Source organism: Propithecus coquereli, unplaced genomic scaffold (genome assembly GCF_000956105.1).
Source record: "Propithecus coquereli isolate 6110/MARCELLA unplaced genomic scaffold, Pcoq_1.0 Scaffold440, whole genome shotgun sequence".
In the NCBI taxonomy this organism is placed as follows: Eukaryota; Metazoa; Chordata; class Mammalia; order Primates; family Indriidae; genus Propithecus; species Propithecus coquereli.
This window is the reverse complement of record NW_012150175.1, coordinates 1,118,552-1,142,022: the sequence shown is the minus strand read 5'-3', so window position 1 is coordinate 1,142,022 and position 23,471 is coordinate 1,118,552. Positions and strand designations below refer to the sequence as shown.

Genomic DNA, 23,471 nt, shown 5'->3' with positions numbered 1-23,471 from the left:
GAGATCCCTCGGGAATTTCGCTTATAATTAGCCTTGCTAGTAGAAACCTTTTAATTTTTTTCAAATTAAAACGCTTGATTTCAATTTTTTTACTGGGTTTACGAACATTAGCTAAGTCTCCCAATTACTTAATAACATGTATCCATTTCACCTTTGAAAACCTTCGGGCTCAGAGCCTCCACGGACACCTGGGCATTTATTCTTATTTCTGCTTCTTAACCAGGCTCCTGGGAGGAGCAGTTTCGACCGAGTTCAGACAAGCAGTTACTACGGAACTTGCAACAGTTGGTGTCGGGCGATAGGCAGGTTGGAAGTGATAAATGGAGCTAACTTAAAAAACAAAAAGCCCCAGGGAGGGAAGGGGCAGCCATGGCCTTGGGGGACAGTGCGAGGGCGGCGCGGGCCGGCGGGGCCCAGCTCCGGCCGTGGGAAGGCGCCGTCTCGGGCAGCCTGAGGCGCCGGCGAAAGGGACGGCGGACGGCGGGGACCGCGGCCCGGCTGGCGGCGAGATGAAGCGCGCGGGGCAGGCGCGCAGGCCCAGACCGCCCCGGGGCCACGCCGGGGCCACCGCGAGGTGAGGCCGCCCCTGCCCCCGCGCCGCCCCGAGCGGGAGGCTCGACGCCCGGGCCCCGGGTACGTGCGCGGCCCCGGGCGACGCGGCTGGGCGTGCGCGGGGCCGCGGCGGAGGCAGGGCCGGGCGGGCGGCAGAAGATGGCGAGGGTGTGTAGGCGGCAGCAATGCTCCGTTGAGAGACGCGGCTTTCGGCAAGAACTGGATTCGTGGCGCCACAAGCTCATTCACTGTGTAGGTGAGACCCTCGCCCGGCCGCCGCTGGCCTTCGGGCCGCCTCTCCGCCGGCTGCCCCGGACCGGGGAGGGAGCGGGGGCAGAGGCAATTGCCGCTCCGGCCCGCCCGCCCTCTTTGGCTCGGGCGTCCCCCTCCCCCACCCCCCGGAGTGCGAGCGCGCACGACCTCGGGGCGGGCCTCCCCTCTCGCCCTGAGCGCGCGCGCCAGCCCCTCCTCTCCGTGCGCCTCCCCGGGGCGGGCTCTCCGCGGGAGTGCGTGCCCCTCTTCCTCCCCCTCGTTCCTCTCCTCTGTCTCCCCGCCCGGCGCCGCCGCCGGCTTATTGTGGAGACTTGCCCCGCGGCGCTACGCTCCGACTGGGGTGGTGCGAGGGCGGGGGCGTGCTCAGCCCCCACCTCCGCGCTCGCCGCCACCGTCCTGCTCCCCGCCGCCCCTCCCCCACGTGCGGCGGCGCGCCCCCATCCCTGCGTGCACGCGCGGCGGGCGGCGGGCGGGCGCCCGGCGCTCGGGCGTGTGCGAGGCGTGAGGTGGAGATGGGGGCGGAGGGAGCCGGAGCTGTCACAGGCCCCGGGTACGCCTGACCGAGCCAAGTGGGGTGTCATGGCCGCGGGGGGCAGCGGCTGCACTTCCTCTGCGGGCGGCGGCGGCCGGGGAGTTAATCCTCGACGCACGGGTCAGTGTGTGCGTATTTGTGTTCGGTGTGTGCGCGGCGGGGAGGAGGGGGTGGGACCGGGTCCGACTGAGGACCTCGGGCGGGGGTCGCTCGTGTAGCCTCCCGGGGATTGGCCGGAGCCGCCGCCTCGCCGAATGCCTCGTCCGCCCCCCGCCTCCCGGACCTGGGTCGCCCTCGGGTGCCTTTTTTCCCTGCGGGCCGGAGGGAGTGTGGACGGGGGCGCCCCGGGAGGGGCCAGGCGGCCGAGCTGCGCCTCTCACACTGTGTGTTTTGTCTGTTTTTCTCTCCCAAGGTCCCGTTTCCCTCTGTGCGGCGGCCGGCGGGACCATAAGGGCTTAACTCATATATTTAACCCCCCTCCAAAAAGTAAGTGGCCCGTGTGGTGTCTCCGCTCCGCCCGCCGCCCTCTAGTCCCAGTCCATCCTATGTCTGACTCTCCTGTCCTCCAGCATTGTTACTTCCCCATCTTTGCTTCGGTGCTGCTGATGTGTGGGGAAATGCCCTCTTGTCGTCCTCTGTCCCCCACGCCCAGTCCTCGGGGAGGCCCAGAATTCCAGCTTCTCCCCCAGGGGAATATTCTTGGGAACCAGGTCTTCCCCAGCAGAATCTAGGAGATTGTATCCGTTCGCTTGGGCCCCTTATCCCCTCCTTCCCGACAGGGTTTCATTGGAAGGAATTATGCAAATCCTGCTTTCTGGTGTCCATTCAGCGGCAATTTCATGCGGTGAGAAGTTCTCTTTGTTGTGCGAGGGGGAGAACAGACACTGATTTAATAGACATATCTGTTGGGGGGAAGGGTGGAGGGGGTGTGGAGAGGCTCAGTTTGGAAGAATTACAGCACTTGGTTAGCTCAGTGTCTTTGTGTTTGAGCCTTCTGGCTTGACAGGAGGGTTTGCCCTTTACAATGTCCCATAAGGGATGTTTTCTATAATAGATTAAAAAACAAAACTGAAACTTTAAACAAGTGAAAAATAAGGTAATCTTTACTTAGAGAATATAAACCTTTCCATTTCTGCACTGTTTCATTATGGAAGTGTATAATGTGAATTTTGTTAAGGACTTAGACTGTAACACCAAAATTAACATACCCAACAATGCTTTAAGATGTATGATATCACTTTGGTTGTCCAAAGGTTAAAAGTACATTTTCAAACATACGCTTGTGTAAATAATAAAGGCATGAATCAGTTTTTTTTTTGGTATAATTTGTCTCGTGAATGCATTTTAAAATCCCCCTCCTGCCAATCCAAGACCAGTTCTGCCCTCTAGGAAACAAACAGCCTTTTGGTTATCAGTTATCCTTTGCTCTGGTTCTAGTTATTTTATTCTCTGAAACCTATCATACATTCATTAAAATGTTACATCAGCTTAAGCACTTTTTGAATTATGTATTATTCGGAATCATCATAGAGGAGAGCACCTATAGGAGGTTTTGAGAAGCATGAAATTAATCCATTTTCAGAATGGTGGGTTAATATGAAATCCTGAGATTATTTTGAAGAATTTTTAGTTCTTGTGTTTGTTTTTACTTAGTGATTGGTTTCTTTCACTAGGGCTTTTTAAGTCCTTCAAAGATTTTGAAATTGATGAATGTAGCCCTGTAGATTTCTTGTTAATGTTACTTTAGTTGAGATGATTTTAATGAGTTGTTTATCTTATTCTAATTTTGTTTGCTTTGAATCCTTGCCTTCTGCCTCAGGACCTTTTTTTATCAGTCACTGCTAGCATTAGTGGTTAGTTACTGCTGCTTGACAAGGTATTTTTTTTTTGGCTTTTTAATTTATGACTGATAAAATCCTTCTGTAAACATCTCAGTGGAATATCAAAATTTGGATATTTTTTTTGAAGGAGTATTTGAATCTGGTGATCAGTTTTCTTAAAGATACTTTTAACTCCAAATTTCCACTTTCAAGGTGGTAAAGTTCAGGAGCTATTTAGAGTCCAGAGTGCAGAGTGATATTTTACTCTGAGCAGCAATATATATTGATAGTCTCCCAGCTAAAATCAATTGGGCCTCATATTTTCTCTTTTATTATGTGTAATTTTGTTCTTTAAGAGGAGAGTTCTAAGTACATCAATTGTAGCCTTACTAACTTTCTATATTTAAAAGGACTGGCAATGATCGTTACACAATCCAAAAGTCAACTGTGGTTTACTACCAGATGTAAAAAGTCCCCCTTTTATTTTAATGGGATTGGTTCTCCAACAGTTTACCTTCTATTTGATTCTCTTGACAGATTATCTTAATACTTTAGAGTCGTTTGGTTTCTAAGTGATATTTAATTTATTGCAGCAGCCTGTGGATTAAAAATGGATTCTCAGTCATTTCCAAAATCTAATTCTTCCTTCTTTTGTGGTGGTGGTGGTGGTGGTGGTGGTGGTGGTGGTTCCATGATTAGGTTTAGTTGAATTGGAGTTAGTAGTGGGTTCAGACAGTGCTTATGCTCAAGATGGGTATTTGGTTACCAGGTGATTATTAAGGGGTCCTCTGGGACTAGGATGATCAGTCCAGATTCCAGGAAGATCTAGGTTCTTTCTGTGCCTGATATGTAACCTATTGCTCTGCTGCTCCTTGCCCTTGCTGTATTCAAGAAGCTCTCCCCAGTGTGGAAAAAGTTTTGATTTCAGCTTAGCTCTAGCTTGGCTAAAAAATGATAGCAAATGAGTCTCTTGGACTTACAGAAAGTTATTTCAAATTGCCCTAATTTCCTCAGATGTGCTTGTAGCTGGAGCAATTCTAGGAAGCATTTGAATAATGCCATTTTTTTAGCCTTATGGGGCTACATAAAATGGCCTGGAATTTCTTACATAGAATTGGTTATTAGATGTCTTTGGGAACTTGCCGTTTCTGAGTACTTGGCTAATTACTTAGTTGTATTAATGCTGTTTTTTGAGAGGAAAGGCAGGTTAGTGTTTTCTTCATTTAAATATTTATTAAGTATTTGTCTTATAACAGGTACTGTGTGCAAACAGAAATATTGGGGAAGGCGCCCTAACCTTCAGGAACTATTAGTCCTTAGAGAAAATATAATATATTCAGTTATTGTTTAAGATAAAGTGTGCCATGTGCTAGTGCACAAGTGAAGTGAAAGGAATCTCTTTGGAGATGAAGAAGACTTCATGAAGAAGGTGGTGGATTTTTGCTTCATTTTGATATGGAAAAGGGATTCCATTCATGAGAAAGAATGAACAGAAGTGGAAAAGGGCAACAAAAAGTTGTCTGTTTAAAGTGTAGCCCATGATTAGTGTGGGGGACAAGGTTTGCAAAGGTAGGTTGTAGGATTTTCTAATGCAGGAGAAAAAGTGGAGACCATTAGGCAACTTGCAGTTTGTAACACATTTCTCTACTTAGCTCTGGGGAGCCCCGGTGTTTCCTTTCTTTAAGGACTCCATCGTGGAATTCTACCACAGTGACACAGATTCTTTTTTAAACCACCTTGACAGGGACAATATTATCATCCACAAAAGTACTTTTTTTAAATAAGCTCATTTGGAGGTTATACCTTATTCTATTGCACAAAACCTGTTCTTGGAATTGCATAAAATCAGTGGCATATTCATTCTTTGAATACCCTTAGTATTGGCAAATTTTCATCTTTAGAGATTGGATTTGGTATTTGTAAAGAGTCAAAAAGTATTTGCTGTCAAGTGTGGCAAATAAAGGTGTATATTAAATAATGAAATTGGTTTTTCTCCCCAGGTTGCAAACTGGCTCTGAAACCTCAGGAAAGGGGCTTGATTTGTTTTGATGTGCCTCTGAATCTCTCTCTTGATTTCTTCTTTCCTTTATGTCTGTCTATCTGCTATGTGGAATCCAAGTTTGTGGTATTGGATAGATGCGAATAAACAAAGCTGTTAATTTTTGTAGTTTCAAATTAAAAACTTAATATCACTACTGTATAAATTATCTTTTAGTCTATCTGCAAATATTTAAAAACCCTTTTTATTATTCAATACGTTTGCACCTTGCTTTGGGAACAATTCCAGTATAAACTATTAACTCATTTTATTAACCATCTCTTGTATGCAGGAAGTATCCCAAGTACAGTGGTAGATACTCTGAATTTTTTTCTCTTTTTTATTGAGATATAATTTACATGTCGTATCAATTCAGTGATTTTTAGTTTATCACAAGGTTGTACATATATCACCACTATCTGATTCCAGAACATTTTCATTTTCTAAAAAAGAAACCCTTTATCCATAGGCAGTCTTTCCCCATTATTCTTAGGACCCAGCTCTTGCAGCCACTAATCTGCTTTCTGTTTGTGTGAATTTGTCTGTCCTGGACATTGCATATAAATGGAATTATACAATGTGTGGCCTTTTTTGTATCTGGCTTCTTTGACTTAGCATGGTGTTTTCAAGTTTCACCCATGTTGTAGCATGTGTCAGTGCTTTATTCCTTTTATGGCTAAATACTGCAGACTACCACATTTCATTTATCCATTCATCACTTCATGGACATTTGGGTTGTTTCCACTTTTTGGCTATTATGAATAATGCTGCTGTGAACATTTGTGTACATGTTTTGTATGGACCTTTGTTTTTACTTCTCTTCAGTATCTGCCTAGGATGAAATTGCTTGGCCATATAACTTTATATTTTGACTTTTTGAGAAACTACAAAAAAGTTTTCCAAAGCGGCTGCAGTATTTTACATTCCCACCAGCAGTGTAGGAGGGTTCCAATTTCTCCATATCCTCTCCAACACTTGTTATATTGTCTCTTGTTGTTTTTGATTATAGCTATTCTAGTGGGTATGAAGTGGTATTTTATTGTAGTTTTGATTTACATTTTCCTAATGACTAATGATGTTGAGCATGTTTTCATGTGCTTTTTGGCCATTCGTATATCTTTTTTTGAGAAATGTCCATTTACATCCCTTTCCCATTTTTTAATTGGGTAATTTGTCTTTTTGTTGAGTTGTAAGAGTTCTGTATGTATTCTGGATACTAGACCCTAATTATTATGTGCTTTGCAAATATTTTTTCTCATCGTACCCCCCATTTGAGAACAATTACAGATCAACCTATAAGCAGATAGACTGTAACAAAAGCTAAGCTGCAGTATACCTTGTGAAGAGAATATAATAATGAAGTGATTGGAGTGAAATAGAATTACTCGATAAAAGCTTTCTTAAACTTCCTTTGCTATGAATTATTAAAATTGTTAGTCATTTGTTGGAGTTGTATGATGACACAGATATACCTTGCTATCCAAATCTACTAAATTTCTGCCTTTCTATGTGAAGAGTCGAATATTAAGTTCAGATAATATGGTATATCACATTATTTGATTCTGTTTTATGCCTGAGTTTTGGATAGTAAATAACAGGGGATTGGATAGAGAGGGATACCTTTACTCTGTGTTGCCCTATCACAAACATTTTGTCTGAATCTATTCCATTTCTGAATTTGAATAGTAAGAATTTGGGTAGTCAGAAATCTATACAAATACCAGTATTTTTGAAATTCAAGATTACATTTTTGTTTGCATTTTATAATACCCAGAAATGACAAGTTTATGGCAAGTTATTGTATGATTTTTTTTTTTTTTTGGTGCTAAATTAAAGTTAATTGTTTTTAAAGGGTTGTTTTGAATTTTGTTGTTACTCTTTGTCCAGTTTTTGAATTGGTTAAGTTTGGTCAGGTGAGTATCAGATGGAATGATGTCTTAAGGATGAAATTGAGTATCATATGGAGTAGGTGGCAGAATTAGTTTGAGAATCCTTTGCTTAATGGATTATGAGAGGCAAGTTAGGAAAGCGGTATAGTAATAATGATTGACAGCTTCTGATGATTTGTCTTGTTTTTGTCCTTTTGTTTCACATTTTTATCTTTTGTTGAAGAAAGTTGTGAATTGTTTTAGTATTTCACTTAATTGTTTTTTTCTGGATTCATTATTATGTAAGCCAGTAAATTTACATGTGTAAAACCAGTATTTGTTGTAATTGCTCTTATTATAATGATGTGCTTATATTAATAATTCAGGGTAACAGAAGGATACAGTTTTGCGTAATGCGCATTTTTAAATTGCAAGAGCAGAATAAGTCAAAGGGATTGCTAAAAGAAAAAAATGATGGCTGTAACCAGTGGTTTAAACTAACATTTGAAATTTTGGTATTGGGAAACTAGAAATTAATAATATGCTTAAGACATTTCATACTAAAGAGAGAAAAGAAATTCTACTCATGTGCCATGATTGTATTAAAAACTATTATAACTGTACCATTTGAAGTAAAGCAGCATTTCTTATAACTTCTGAATCATTAAAAAACATTCCCTCATTCCGTAACAGTTGTTTTACAAAGTTTGAAGGATATTATTTAGAAACATGAAGTTATCTCACAAGATTTTTTTTCCACAAGATTTTTGATGCACATAATAACCTATGTGAATAAAATAACTCTTCAAAAGTTGACATAGATTTCCACTTTGAAAAGCCTATACAAATTTTTAAAAAGTAAAAAAGATTAAAACAACATAGAAAGCAGAAAGTATCAGAAAACCTGGTAATGTTATCACTGTCTTTCTTATATTGGCATAACACATTTTATACTTTTTAGAAAACCTATACATACATTACTTTGCCTTTATTTAGAAATGTAGGAAGATAGAAGTAGGTATTAAAAAACAACTGGTCAGTTGGAAAACATTTAGTAATAATTCTTATTAACACAGTCAAGGTTTCCCTTAGCATCCATACTTTCCTCTCATCCACAGAGATAATTGTATGATATTTTAATGTTAGAAGTATTTGAAATATTGACTTAACTTTTCAGGTAAGAATAAAACACAGAACTGGGCTGGGTGTGGTGGCTTACACTTGTAATCCCAGCACTTTGAGAGACCAAGGCAGGAGGATTGCTCTAGGCCAGGAGTCAAGACCAGCTTGAGCAACATAGTGAGACTCCATCTCTACAGGAAAAAATTTTTTTAAATTATCTGGGCATGGTGGTATGCACCTGGAGTCCTAGCTACTCAGAAGGCTGAGGCAGGAGGATCGCTTGAACAAGAGGTGGAGGCTGCAGTGAGCTATGATCATGCCAGCACCACATCAAGCCTGGGTGACAGAGCAAGACTATGTCTTAAAAAATGAGCAAACAAAAAAACAAACAGGCAAAAAAAAAAAAAAAAAACCCACAGACCCGAACTCTTCTAGAAGCAAACTTTTTATTTAACTTACTTTAATTGCTATCTGAAATTAGGTAGGATTTTATTTTTCTTTTTTTAACCTCTGTTAAAGATTATACATATCAAGACTTTTTGGGTTAGAAGATGTTGTGAACACCAGTATTATTTTCCATCAGAATTACTATTATTGGAAAAACAGTTGCATGATGAGCATTTCTCTTTTTGGTAATGCTGGTCCACGACTGTTATTTGATCTCATGATTAGCTTATTTTTATTAAAATTTAAATAATTTTGTTTTCTCATTATCAATAAATGGTTATTGTGTACACTTTTCTTATTAGGTGACTTCAGAGGTTTGCAGATAGTAAAGGTGTGCTTTACCTCTCCTAAATCACAATATAAAGGGGAAGAAAAACTAAAAGGATCTTTGTTGGTAAAAGAAAATCCCACATGTGAAAATGTGAATTTACCTCAAAGAAGTATGTTTCATTTTATAACAGAACTCGTATCTGATTTAAGTAACAGACTCCTCTAATACTTTTAGAAGATTGGTTTATACAAATTTTTGAAGTATATACAGTGTGCATAGAAGAAGGAATTGTTTAATTTGTTAAATTAAGATATGAGCACATTCTGTTTGGTTCTGTCATGTTTTTTGCAGGTTTTTTATTGTTCCCAATACATGGGTATTTGTGGACTCTTACCTGGTTACTCCCCTTCCTTCTAGTCAATGCAAGCATATTTTCTAGGTCATTTGTAGGTATTTACTTTTATACCTCCCACAGAATATTTCCCTAAGTCTCTTTTACCTTTCTTTCCATCTTTTAGATTCATTATTTATCAAAGCTAGAAGGAATACTATAACTTGTCCAAACATGTCACTTAGAAAGGGATTTGCAAGATATTTTTTAGTTTGGAAGACTTCAGACATACATAAAAGTAGAAAAGTAGCACCCAGCTACATCAGCTAATGCCCATTCTTGTTTCATCCCCAACTGTATTATTTTGAAGCAAATCCCAGACACCATATTTAGTATTGAATCTTATTTGCATCCTTTTTATAGTAACATCTCCCTCTTCCTGCCTCCCATCCACATCAGATGGTTCATAAATTTTTGTTTTGTTTGAGATAGTCTTGCTCTGTCGCCCAGGAGAGAGCACTGTGGTGTCATCATAGTTCACAGCAACCTCAGACTCCTGGGCTCAAGCGATCCTCCTGCCTCAGCCTCCCGAGTAGCTGAGACTATGGGCACATGCCACTATGCCTGGCTAGTTTTTCTATTTTTTGTAGAGATAGGGTCTTGCTCTTGCTCAGGCTGGTCTTGAACTCCTGACCTCAAGTGATCCTCCCACCTTGGCCTCCCAGAGTGCTAAGATTACAGGCCGAGCCACTGTGCCCAGCCTGGTTCATAAATTTTAAGAACTAAGTAACACATCTAGATATGGAGAAGACAAATTTTTGCTTTCGTTTTGTTTACTAGTAATGTTTCTTACAAGCTGTCATGTATTGAGCATTTACCGTGGGCCAGAGAAGAGGCCTTTGGTGTTAACATCTGTTTTGTAGGTGGAGAAACAGATTTAGAGAGATTAAGGATTTCATTCATGATCATCACTAAGCTAAAAAGTTGTAGACCTGGGATTGGAATTCAGACTTTTATGCTCGTTGTTCTTAAGCATGCATATGGCCTTCTCTTAGAATTTCCTGTTCAGTCCATCAGTTTGCCCGTCTTTGTTTCCAATTACTAATTGTTTACATGCTTTACGTTACATTAATTTTGGTTTCTGTACTCATAATCTTACCATAAACAGGATTTCGGTTACTCTTTCTGTTCTTTAGCCTGGGATAGAATACCTTGCTACCTTCTCTTCAACTGTTAAAGTCTGATTTTTGTTTCCTTTTTTTATCTCTATATTTTAGTTTTGTTAATAGTATTTAGAGCTAAATAGGTTTCTGAACTGAATGTTTCCACTAGCTTAGTTTTCCTTCATATGTTGGTAGACCGGCCCATTTTTTCCCATTAGCTGAGATTGGGCAGAGGCTAAGAAGAGGAAAGACAGCAAAGGATATCCAAGTGATACTGATTCTGGGACTTCAGTTTGGTGAGACATCTTTGTGGACAAGCCTAGTTGATAGGGCACTTTGGAGTTTGTAACAAATGCCTTACAAACTTCCGAGTTTTAACCATGTGTAAGTGCTTGGCCTTTTCTTTTATTCACATCCTTCTCAGAGACCTCAGGGGGCGGGGGTGGAGGGGCAAGCTGAGTAAAGCAGATTGAGGTCAGGATTCAGGATTCTTGAATCTTAGCCAAATGCCTTCTCAGTTCTAACCTTCTAACTGTGACTTAGATTTGGTGCACTTGGCAATAAATATTTTAAATTGTGTCATAGAAAAGGAAGTTGATGAGTAGTGTGTAATTGCTGAGAAGGGGAAGGAGAAATTGGGCAGATTTTAAAAATGGTGTACTATTTTGGTAATTTGTACATCATGATCTTAGACAAAAATAATGCTTCATTAGCAGGTACTGGAAGATGTTTTAAAAAGGTAATGGGGTGAAATTCCCATCACAATAAAATGGGAAGCTTCTTGCTTTCACTAAGAATAAAAAATGAGAGGAACATAAATATTTACGAGTATTTCCCTGTGTTCAAATGTGGCTTTTTTGTGGCATGATAAATGATATAAATACTAATATCATTATATGTGTTAGGTTCTATGAATTTTCATTCAGCTAGTAAGGAAGCTGACAAAGTTTAACTTGTATAGATGGGCTTATCAGATCACAATAAAATACTTTAATTATGGGCATTAAGAAGTCCGTAAGTCTTTGCTCATAGTTACTGGAAAAAAAGAAAAAAAAAAAACAAACCTTTAAATTGGTCATTTTTCTGTGAGTATTTAATAGAACTAACACATCTTTTAAAAATGATTTTGATAATATTAACTAGTGTTCAAATGGTCACTGTACTAAAATTTTACTTGTTATCTATTGGAAATGTCACAATTATCTTTAGCAATAATACTTTTATGGTATTTAATAGTAATCTTTCTGGATGTGGTTTCTGTTCTGAAAAGAAAATACATAAGGATAAAATAATAAAGTAATACAGATTAATTTCCAACAGTTTTTTGAGCAGTACTGGAATTTCATTGTATTGATTTTTTTTTTTTTTTTTTAAAAATGGGTATGAATAAAGAGATAAAGCTATTTTCCATGTGAGACTGGTACAGTTTTTATTCCTGTGTATTTATATGCATAGCTTTCCACTGTGTAGAATTTATTAAAATAGATTCTGACATGTTAAAATAAATAGGCATATACTGAGATTCAGAAACCCCCACTATATCTACTGAAAACAGTTTCAAAAAGACTCGTGGCTTATGGCCACAGATGTTATCTAAAAGATAACATTCCCTTTGATTCCCTTCTCCTTAAGAAAAGAACTTCTTAATTTTATATACCATATCCAAATCAAAGATTAGTGTATTTTATTGCTGAAAGGCAAAGGTAAATGCATAAATGAGGTAAAGATAGAAAAGAGAAACTAAAATTTTCCACCTTGGGTCAGAAGACTTTAGGTGGGAGTTATCAGGAACTATAAATCTATGTGAGACTTAACTTTTCTAAAAAAGTAAGTCACATATGTGACAGTCCAACCTAAATGGGTAAGACTGTTAAAACTATTAATAAGATTGGATTATCCACAAATTTTGATCTTTTAAAAGCAAGAGAACATGTATTAATGGAGACGAGTATTCTAATATAGTTCCACTAGTGAAAAGAAATAAACTGACATTGGGCATGGGCATGGGCAAGGGACCAGAAATGTTGAAGACCCAGACCTTGTTTGCCTTTCTTTTCCTTTTCCTGAAGACTTAAACTTCACTTTGGAGAAAATGGAAGGTTGGTTCTTTTTAAGTGATTAATAAATGTTTGTATATTACCTCTCAGATATTACTTGGTACAAATTATTTATTAAAACTATTAATATATGAAGATGTTTAGGTAAACGTACCTTCACTAATTACTGTAGCTAAGTCAGCCAGTCCATATTCTGTCAGTTATTCTTTAATAAATGATCCATATGAAATCAACTATTTTGAGGAATATGAATATATATTCAGTTACAACTAGAAAAAAAGGTAATGAATAAAAGCCATATTAAGAAACAGGAAGGTTTTGTTGTTAAATCATGCTGCTGCCAATCTCTGGGTTCTGTGACTCAAGAACAGAAATATAAGCAATGACAGTAATAATACTGTTGCTATTATATTTTAAAATAATCACACTTTTAAAACTGAATGCTGAAAGGCTGTTCTCAGACAGCAGAATATGTAGGATCTTCAGACGTTTGGTCCAATAACATACGTTAGGATTCTGCCAGGAATGTTCTTTCAAGAATGGTTAACATTTGTTTGTTACAGCTTTTCATTCATCTTCCTTCTCCACTTCATATATCTCTATATTTATATTCTTCTTTTTGTGCATATAAAATAAATTGATCTATGTTTGGAACTACATCACATTAAGAAATAAACTGAATTAATATTTAAAAATAAATGTATACAGGTTGAGCATTCTTAATCCGAAGATCTGAAATCAAAATCCGAAACTTTTTTAGTGCTTACATGATACCACAAGTGGTAATTCCACACCTGAGTTCATGTGATGGGTTGCAGTCAGAACGCAGGTGTACAACATATAGTTTGTTAAGAGTCCTCAAGGGAAAAAAGATTCCTCAGCCTACTTCTGCTGGGATATATCTTTTCTGTGCATGCCCAAATTCCCCTCCACCCCCATCACAAGCATGCCCGCAAAGGGTAGTAAGACCACATGTGTGCAAACCAGATGATCCGGTGGCAGGTTCCCCACAATGCCCCACGTGGAGCCACAAGATCTACATGCATTACTTACTGCGTATTCTCTGTTCTGTGGCGTTAAAGATACTGTTGAAAATGTCAGAAAGAGCTGCAGGTACCCCTAGGGGTAAAAGCGATAAGACTAAGAAAAAGCATTTATGTTTATCTATGGCACAGAAAGTCAAGCTGTTAGAAAAACTGGACAGTAATGTAAGTAAGTGTAAGAAACATCTTACAGAAGAGTGTGGTGTTGCAATGACCACTGTATATGACCTGAAGAAACAAAAGGATAAACTTCATTGAAGTTCTGTGCTGAAAGTGGTGAACAGAAGTTAATGAAAAGCAGAAAAACAGTGCATAAAGCAAAAAAAAAAAAATAAATAAAGATCTCGATCATATACTGAAAGAGCAGATGCATCAATGTCGTAGTGAATATATGCCACTTAATGGTATGCAGATCATGAAACATCTAGCACAGTGAACTGAAAATTAAAGGGAACCATGAATGTTCAGGCTGGTTGCAGGAATTTAAGAAGGGACCTAGCTTTAAATTTTTAAAGATTTGTGGGGATAAAACATCTGCTGTTCAAAGCAGCAGAGAAATTCATTGACAAATTTGCCAAGGTTATTGCTGATGAAAATCTGATGCCAGAACAAATCTGTAATGCTGATGCACATCACTGTTTTGGTGTTACTGCCCCAGGAATATACTAACTGTAGCTGATGAGACAGCCCCTATATGAATTAAGGATGCCAAGGACAGAATAACTCTGCTGGTAAGTGCTAATGCAGCAGTTACACATAAGTGTAAACTTGATGTGATAGGCAAAAGCTTGTGTCCTCACTGTTTCCAAGGAGTGATGAATTTCTTAGCAGTCCATTATTATGCTAACAGAAAGGCATGAATCACCGGAGACATCTTTTCTGATTGGTTACGGCAAACATTTTGTGCTAGGGGTTCATGCTCACTGCAGGGAAGCTGGACTGGATGATGACTGCAGGGTTTTGTTATTCCTTAACAACTGTTCTGCTCATCCTCCAGCTGAACTTCTCATCAAAAATCATATTTATGCCATGTACTTTTCCTCAAATGTGACTTCATTAATTCAGCCATTTGACCAGTGTATGCTTAGATCAATGAAGAGTAAACATAGAAACTCTGTTGAGTGTGGTGGCTCACACCTGTAATCCTAGCACTTTGGGAGGCTGAGGCGGGAGAATTGCTTGAGGCCAGGAGTTCGAGACTAGCCCGAGCAACATAGTGAGACCCCCATCTCTGCAAAAAGTAGAAAAAAAAATTAGCTGAGGTGGTAAGCACCTGTAGTCCCAGCTACTCTGGAGGCTGAGGTGGGAGGATCACTTTAGCCAAGGATTTGAGGTTACAGTGAACTATCATGATGTCACTGCACTACAGCCTGGGCAACAGAGTGAGACGTTGTCTCAAAAAAAAATTAAATAAATAAAAACACTTTAAACAGCATGCTAACAGTAGTGCTCAGAGGTGTGGGCATGGAAGGTTTTCAAAAGCAGTTTAGAATGAAGGATGCCCTGTATGCTGTTGCCAATGCTTCAGACATTGACTAAAAACACAATTGTGGGTGCCTGGCACAACCTCTGGCCTGTGATTGTGTTTCGGTGATGATGATGAGCAAAGTGGTAACTTCAAAGAATTTTGTATGTCAAGTGAAAAATGACGTCTGACCTCCTTACAAATGCAAAAAATATATCTTCTGTCTCAATAAAGTGGAAGAAGTAGATATCAACGTTTTTAACACTGATAATGAGACTCCAGTTCATTCCTTGACTGGATGCTGAGATAGCTGAAATGATTCTGAATCAAGGTGATTGAGATAATAGTGATGATGAAGATGACATTGTTAACACTGCGGAAAAGTGCCTAGGACCACGTGATGAAATCATGTGAAATCATAGAGAAATCATGATGAAATCATAGAGAAACTTCTAAGAAAAAAACCGTTGTTAATGAAGCAGATGACTCTGGAAGAAACATTTTAGAAAGTCATCCAACAGAATGCGTTTCATCCCGCTTCCTGGTCTCTCAACTGCTTTTGATGTTTCTTATCACCCCTAAAAATAAAGTATAGTGTACAGTAAGCTTTTAATCAAAACACAGCATTGTAGGTAGAAACTGAAAACCTGTGTTGCTTGTTGCTGCTGTTGTTTAACAGCTGATACTGATACTGTGGTGATGCTACTATGCTGCTTAGTTACCCTGAACACATTATTTTTTTTACCGTATTGCATATCTTATTTTTTACTGTTAAGTACTTATGTATGTATAAGTGTAAGAAAATGATTACTTATAGAGGGCATATAAATTTAGAGTCAGGAATGATGCTGATGGCAAACAACCACAGATTACCCACATGAGTGGCTGAGATAGTGACACCTTTGCTTTCTGATGCTTCAGTGTACACAAACTTTGTTTCACGCACAGAATTTTTAAAACTACATAAAATTACCTTCAGGCTATGTGTACAAGGTATATATGAAACATAAATGAAGGTATTTCATTATGCATATGCATATATTACAAAATCTGAAAAAAGTTCAAACCTAGAAATACTTTTGGTTCCAAGCATTTCAGATAACGGATACTCAACTCGTATATCTGTTTTATTCTGTGGAAAATGACTTCTTCAGAAGCCCATGGAGATAAGGATGACTTCAGAAGTATAAACATTGGTGGTGATAGTTAAGAGAATGAAATTAGCTAGAGACAGAATTCCATAATGAAATATGTTCAGTAAAGTCTTTTTCGTTTTTAGTGAATATTTTGGCTCTATTTACATCATTGTTTATATTACTACCAGAAAACAATTTTATTTTGAAATAATATAGTTTTGTCTCTTCTAGTTTTTATTTATTCATGAACTTAAAATTTAAAACATGCAAACTTGATTGAAGTTGAACATTGGTTCTTCCATTTCTAACAATTTTAAAAGTATGCTTGGATAGTAAATTTGTAATGATAATAGGAATAAGCTTTTTTTTAATTTGTCACCTTTTGACATCATAAAAGGAAGAATAAAAATGATACTTTTATCGACCTACCATTGTAAGATGATGTTTCAGTTACATGTTGTCACAAAAATGCTGCATATCAAACAATCACAAAACCTTGGTGACATATAACTAGAAGCATTTATTGAACTCTCGAGTCTGGGGTTCAGCTGATCCAGGCTGGGCTTGCTCATGTAGTCAGCTGTGTGTTGGCTAGGCAGCTCTACTGATCTTGGCTGGACTTGTCTACGTCAGGGGAGTTGGTTGATGTGCATTGACCTAAGTTGGGGTGACTGGAACATCTAGGCTCTGTTCCGTGTTTCTCATCTTCAGGCAACTCTACTGATCTTGGCTGGACTTGTCTACGTCAGGTGAGTTGGCTGATGTGCATTGACCTAATTTGGGGTGTCTGGAGCATCTAGGCTCTGTTCCGTGTTTCTCATCTTCAGCGGGTTAGCTTGGGCCTGTTATGGCATGACAAAAGTGCACAAAGCAAGCAGAAATGGTGAGGAACCTGCGGTCTTAAGGCCACATGTGGCCTTCTAGGTCCTTAAGTGCGGCCTTTGACTGAATCCAGATTTTACAAAAACAAATTCTTCTATTGAAAGGATGCAGCAGAGAAAGATGAAGCTTTTCTTATCCTCCTTTGTTCTTTAAAAAAGAACAGTCTTGAAATCGGAAGGTTGCACTTTCCTCGCCTGGATTGGCAAAGGGCCTAGATATGTGGAGAGATTAAGAATCAGGGCCATTTACATTCTACATCAGAAAGCATTGGTTTTCATCGTGTTCATGACAATAGGTGTTCATCAAGCACCTAATATATGCAAAACAGGTATTTTTCTCATTTAATCTGCATAGAGCATATCCTTTTTTGTTTATTTGTGAAGGAACAGAGACTAGTATAATTAAATAATTCACAAATGTAATAGAACTGTTGATTTGAAACCAGGACTTTCTAACTTGAGTCTAAATTTTCCCCCTTAATTTTTTCCCCTTGTTTTGGGGAAAAATTGTGTTTTATCATGTCTTCTGTACTGAATATCTCGTTTTTACCTTCCCAAGATATTTTCCCTCCTCTTGTGTTAGTAGCATCTTGATTGTCCTTTGGGGAGCCATCTTTTCTATCATTCTTGAATCCCATATGATTGGGATGAGGCTGACTTACTCCTAGAACCAGCCATTGGTCACTGTGTGTGAGTGGTTCAGGAATCAGCTCTGTGACTTTGGGTGGTGGAGTTCTTGGGAAAGAGATTTCTTTTCTCTGGGATAGTTAAACTAATAGCCTATAAGCAGGAAGCAGCCACCACGTGGGAAAAGCTTGCCCGTGAGTGAAGCTGTGTGCCTCTATGTGACACAGGCAGAATGATAGATAGGAAGAGAAATATTTCTACGTGCTCGGATCCAGCAGAAAGGGAGCTCTAAAAAACCTACTTGATCCAATAATTGCACTTTTTTTACTCGAGCCCATTATGTTGAGTTTTTATCACTTGCAACAAAAAGTTTTGACGTATGGTGTTTTTAACACTTTTTTTCTATAAAGATTATACCTCTGTAAGGGGGACAGAAAAGAAATAGGTTACTACAGATACACAATATAAAAAACCCCAAATTCCCTGGCCTTTATAGAAATGGGGAAGGTTTGTTTGCTTGCAATGATAGTGTGCCAGAAAAGAATAGTAGGAAACACATGGGGGGAGAATCTGCTGAATGTAGTAAGTAGAAAAGATAAACTCACCACTTAAAGGCATTCTCTAATTTTATTCTTTTTTAGTGAATTCTTCAGTTACGTATGAATACTAAGATACTAATATAGATATATAGGTGTGTGCATCTGTACATATGTATATATATGGTACACATTTGGGTGTTGCAGAGTTCATTTTTATTTTGGTTATTTCTATTTCACAAAACATTTTAGACAAAGAGTGTTGTAATTGTTGATTATGATACCAGGTCAACCCACAAACATGATTTAAATCAATTGAAGAATTTAAATAGTGTTTTATTGAAATAAAAAGAAAAGACATGCATTCCCAAAGCCATCCTTTGCACCTTTGTGTTACTTGGGTATGTTGAAGTCTTTAGTTCTAGTGTGCCATTTCCTCACGTGTTTTTCATCTCTTATTACGTGTAATTTAATCTTCATAATAACCTTACTAGGTAGATAGTATTTTAATTTTACAGGTAGATAAACAGCTATGTGGATTGTTGCTACTGCAGATTTATGGTGTCCAAACTCAGCTGAACTCTCAGCACTGAGAATTCTTTTGTATATTCCTGGTCGGTCCCTGCAGTTTACTACAGTGGTTCTTTAGCCCCTGTGATCAACTCCTACTTCTCTTTCAGCTGGTGATCTTGTCACTTGTAGAACAATGAAAATTGAGGCTGTTTTGAAAGTGAATATTCCCCAACATCCTCCCTTTTATCCCTAGGACTGTTTGGAAAATTTTAGAAAAATACCGATCTTAAAGCACTGTTTCAAAGTACCACTTGAACAATACCACTGAGATATTTGTAAAAAATCCAAATTTGGGGCTCTACCCTGGATCTTGGTGAGGCATGGGAATCTGTATTTTTAACAAATGGCTCAAGTCATTCTTGGGCACAGTGGTTAGAAAACAACAAGCATTTGAATAAGGTTATTTTAACCAGCATGCAAGACCCTCCAAGATATCCGATTCCAGCCTACTTTAGTTTCACCTCTCTCTGTATGTACTATCCCGTCTCCACTCCCTAACTGCTCACGTCTGCTAACCACAAAATACGGTTTACTCATTTTCTAGTGTACAAGAATTATTATACTTTGACATACTTCTTTCCGCCCCTTTCTTTCTCTTGACTCTCTCATCTAGTGTTTAAGACCTTTGAAGTCAGCAACCATGTCATGTTTTTCATTGTATTTCAAGTACTTGGCAAAGTGATTGGCAATAGTGATTGCTCAGAAAATATTTGTAGAAAGGTAGAAAACAGAACTTTAAAATATTGCAAAGTAAACAAGAGATTAAAATTGAATAAGAGGTAGTGTTCTATTTATCGTGACACAAGTTATTAAGGAAAAACAAAATTAATATGAGAAAAAGGAAATGTACATTCTCAGACACAATTTGGGGGTACTTTTAATGGGTGTAACACAGTGATTTTTAAGGGGTGTGTGTGGAAGGGTTTGTCCATTTGAGAACCTCAGTGTTAGAGATAGTAAGACTGTAGTTTTCTATGCATGTGAATTGTGTGGAGATACCCATGAAACCTGACCTTTAATATGTGAAACATTTATTTTGTCTTGTTTTACTTCAAAAATGTGATCTCCTTTTTGTTCAGAATGTGTGTATTACTCCAAGGTTTCTAAAGTAATGGCAAATGGAGTAAGTAAAGGGCTGAAGATTTTCCAGAGACATGGGTAAAAGTTGGAGCAGATAGAGAAGGAGGAGCTTTTAGATTGTATATGAATATAAAATGTGATACTCTTCCCAGAAGTCTGGGGATACTTATGGACATACTATGTGTGTGGCCCAGTTTGCTAGAGAAAGAAACAAATGAACCATAAACAGTGATAGGCATATCAAAGGGTAAAACTATCACGAATTTCCTCATTGTGGTGCTAATGGTGAGAAAGAGGTATTTCAGTATGACTGTCACATTCTATTCAGCATTTAGTGACTAGCACTGTTGTTGCTTTGAGTAATGATGGTGATGTGGAATGTCATTGGGGAGGGAAAAATTTTATGAATGCTTTGTTTTTAGATATGGATGCTTACGTTTTTATAACTCTGAGAGTTCCTAATATTGTTCATATTTTACTACCAGGAGCTTACAGATCCATACTTACAGATCTATACTTCAACAAGCATGAATGAATTTGTAACTTATAGATGCCAGAACCTGTGTGGCAGGTGGTCTGGTGGATAGGGAATGGACACAGATACAAACTATTCTTTGGCTCTTGCTGTCTCTTTGCCAAACTTGAGAAAATAACTGAAAGAAAGTGAGACCCTGTGTTCAACCATATGGCATTTTGCAGTATTTTGCCTATATCTCTCAGAACTTTTGCAAGTGACAGAAACCCAACTCAAATTGTTCACGTCAAAGAGGTCATTTTGTTTGTGAACTAGAAGTTTAGAGAGTAACTATAGGTTCTGACATGACTGGATCCAGGAGTTCGACTGATGTCATCAGGAATGTCTCCTTATCTTCATTTCTAAGCATTCCTTTTCTCTCTTGGCTTCCTTCTTTGGCAGATATGATGATAAAGATGGAGATAGTCCGTGGCAGTTCTAGACTTTTATCATTCTTAAAGCTCACAATCCCAGAAGGAAATGTGTCTCTGTATAGTACCAACTGTGTTGTGTGGACGGAAGGACATTGGCCAGGCTTGGGTCATGTGGCCTAAACCTGAACCAGTCACTATGGCCAGTGGAGTGTGAGTCTCTTCACTTGTCCAGGGACAGGTTCCTGCTGTTGGAGAGGGGCTTAAGATCAGCCCTCCCTTATGGCTTGAAGGAGGAGAAGATTGATTCTTCAAAAGAAAACTAGATGCTATTACCTAAGAAAGAGGAATAGGTGCAGATTGGACAAAAATTGATAAATATTCCATATACAAATAAGGCTATTTTTGAAGCAATCGACTGATTTGGACCATGTTACGGATTGAATTGTGCCCCCACAAAAGATATGTTGAAGTCCTAACCTTCAGTACCTGTGAATTTTACCTTATTTGTATAATATATAGGGTCCTTGATATAATTAAGATGAAGTTACACTGGATTAGGGTGGCCCCAAATCCAATGACAAGTATCCCTACAAGAAGTGGGAAATTTGGATACAGACACAGAGGAATGGTGAAGGCAGAGGTCGCTGGCAACCACTAGAAGCTAGAAAGAGGTAAGTAAGGATTCTTCCCTAGAGCCTTTGGAGGGAGCATGGCCCTGCCAGTACCTTGATTTCTGACTTCTAGCTTCCAAAATTGGAAGAGAATACATTTCTGTTGTTTTCAGTCAGCCACCCAGTTTGTGGTTATATGTTACAACAGTCCTAGGAAGCTAATACAGACCGTATTTGGTACATACTAAAGTTTATTTTTTTATTTATTCTACCCTTTTGAAATAAAATGCTGACCACAAGTTTTCCCAATGGATATCTTTTAAATTTTTTTCTACCCATAACAATGTGATGTAATTTTGTGATTGATTGTCTTTATTGAACTATACATTTTAGAGTCTGTAGTTATAGTTTAGCGGAAGCTGTGTTCCTAGTTGATGAACAGCTAAACATTTCTCAACGTGTTTGAGTCCTAAATAGCACAGTTCTGTGTGAAAACCAACAGTAGAAATAATTAAAGTGAAACGCCCACTGTAAATATGTGACAATAGCCTGAGTATAAAAAAAAGAGTATGCCTGGCACAGCTGACTGTAGAGGTGGAAACAGTTAGCATTTTGGTGAGACTAAGCAAAAACTTAAGTAGCTTATTTCTGGGTATTTCTGGGTTCTTGTTCATTTTCTGCAAATTGAGTTGGATAACATTTTCAAGGTTGGCTGAACTTTAAAAAAAACTCTTACGGATATCCTAGTTTCTGACTTACAGGAAGTGGATATTTTCTATAGGTACTGTAATTCTTGCTCAAAACCTTTGTTGTGTGAAGATTCATGTTTGAGGAACTTAAGACTATTGAAAAAACAGATTTTGGGGGAACCGATGTAAATGCTCTTAAATATACATACTCCCCCTCAAATTCACTAAAATGAAATAGGGACAGTAAAGAAAATGTCATATCTTCAATTAGTAATGATGAATGCAGTACAATTTTTTTTGTTTGTAAATATTCTTGACAGTTAAACTCTGTGGAAAAACAAGAACTGTTTTTCCTCCACTCTCTTGCTATACAACAACAGTCATCATCGAAGACTTCTGTGACCACATGTGTGGCGGTTTTTCCCCACCAACAAGCAAGCAGCCACTTCTGCAGCAAACACCAGCTGGTGTGCTCTGATTCTATTTTGACATTATCTACCTAGAGATAGCACCAGATTCCACAGGTTGTGGGCTCAGTCTCCACAAATGCCCCCTACTTCACACACTAGTTAAAGGTCTGAGCCTTCAGAACTTCTGGCCTGTCAGCTTCAAGTTGAAGTTCCTATGAGCCCCTCTTTGGGTTCAGTAATTTGCTAGAGCAGCTCACAGAACTCAGGGAAACGTTTATGCTTACCAGTTTATTATAAAGGATATTACAAAGGATAGGAATGACAGATGCATAGGGTGAGGTATGGGGGAAGCAGCAGGGAGCTTCCTTGGGCACACACGCATGCCACCCTGTAGGAACCTCCAGGTATTCAGCTATCGGGAAGCTCTACAAACCCAGTCCTTTTGGGTTTTTAGAGAGGCTTAATTATGTAGGCATGATTGATAAAACCATTGGCCATTGGTGATCAACTTTCAACCCCTCTCCCTTCCCTAAAGGTTGGGGGAGTGAAGCTAAAAGTCCCAACTGTCTAATTGAGCCTTGGTCTTTCTGGTGACCAGCCCCCATCCTGAAGCTTCCTTGGGGCCACCAGACATCACTCAACTCATTAGCATACAAAAAGACAACTCTTTGGACTTCTTGAAGATTTTAGGAGTTCTATGCCAGGAAACAGTGTCGAAGACCAAATATATATTTCACAGGTACTTTTTTAAAAATTTAGTAATTTTTTTTCAATTTAAAACTCAAAATTATATTTTTAAAGCATGCAAGGAGGTCTTGCTTTTACCCATGCCCTATCTACCCTTAGACTGTCCTCTTGTAACCATTTTTATTATGTATTCTTTCAGTGTTTCTTTATAAAAATAAAAGCAGGAATCAATAATTTTTCTAATTTTATCCCTTTCTTACATAAAATAATAGCATATAAAATACCCTGTTTTGCAACTTCCTTTTTCACTTAATATAGCTTAGCTATCTTTCCATTTCAATAGTGTCTCACTCTTTTTCACCACTGCATTA

General features: G+C 38.8%; 2 protein-coding genes across 4 annotated transcripts in view; one reads left to right on the top strand and one right to left on the bottom strand.

The window, feature by feature from the left end:
• Positions 1-212: 212 nt before the first annotated feature.
• LOC105818497 (transcription initiation factor TFIID subunit 4) lies at positions 213-802 on the bottom strand. The gene has a single exon (XM_012654526.1). The coding sequence runs from the start codon at positions 795-797 to the stop codon at positions 327-329; it is 471 nt and encodes a 156-aa protein (XP_012509980.1). The 5' UTR covers positions 798-802; the 3' UTR covers positions 213-326.
• The window catches only part of LCOR (ligand dependent nuclear receptor corepressor), a 103,126-nt gene continuing 80,345 nt past the window's right edge, over positions 691-23,471 (top strand). The window contains exons 1-2 of one of the 3 annotated variants that reach the window (XM_012654523.1): positions 691-808; positions 1,770-1,843. The gene's annotated coding sequence lies outside the window, so the exon portion shown is untranslated. Of the gene's footprint in view, positions 809-1,348; positions 1,486-1,769; positions 1,844-23,471 lie in introns of those variants that run through there. The other 2 variants (XM_012654525.1, XM_012654524.1) reach the window with 2 other exon arrangements.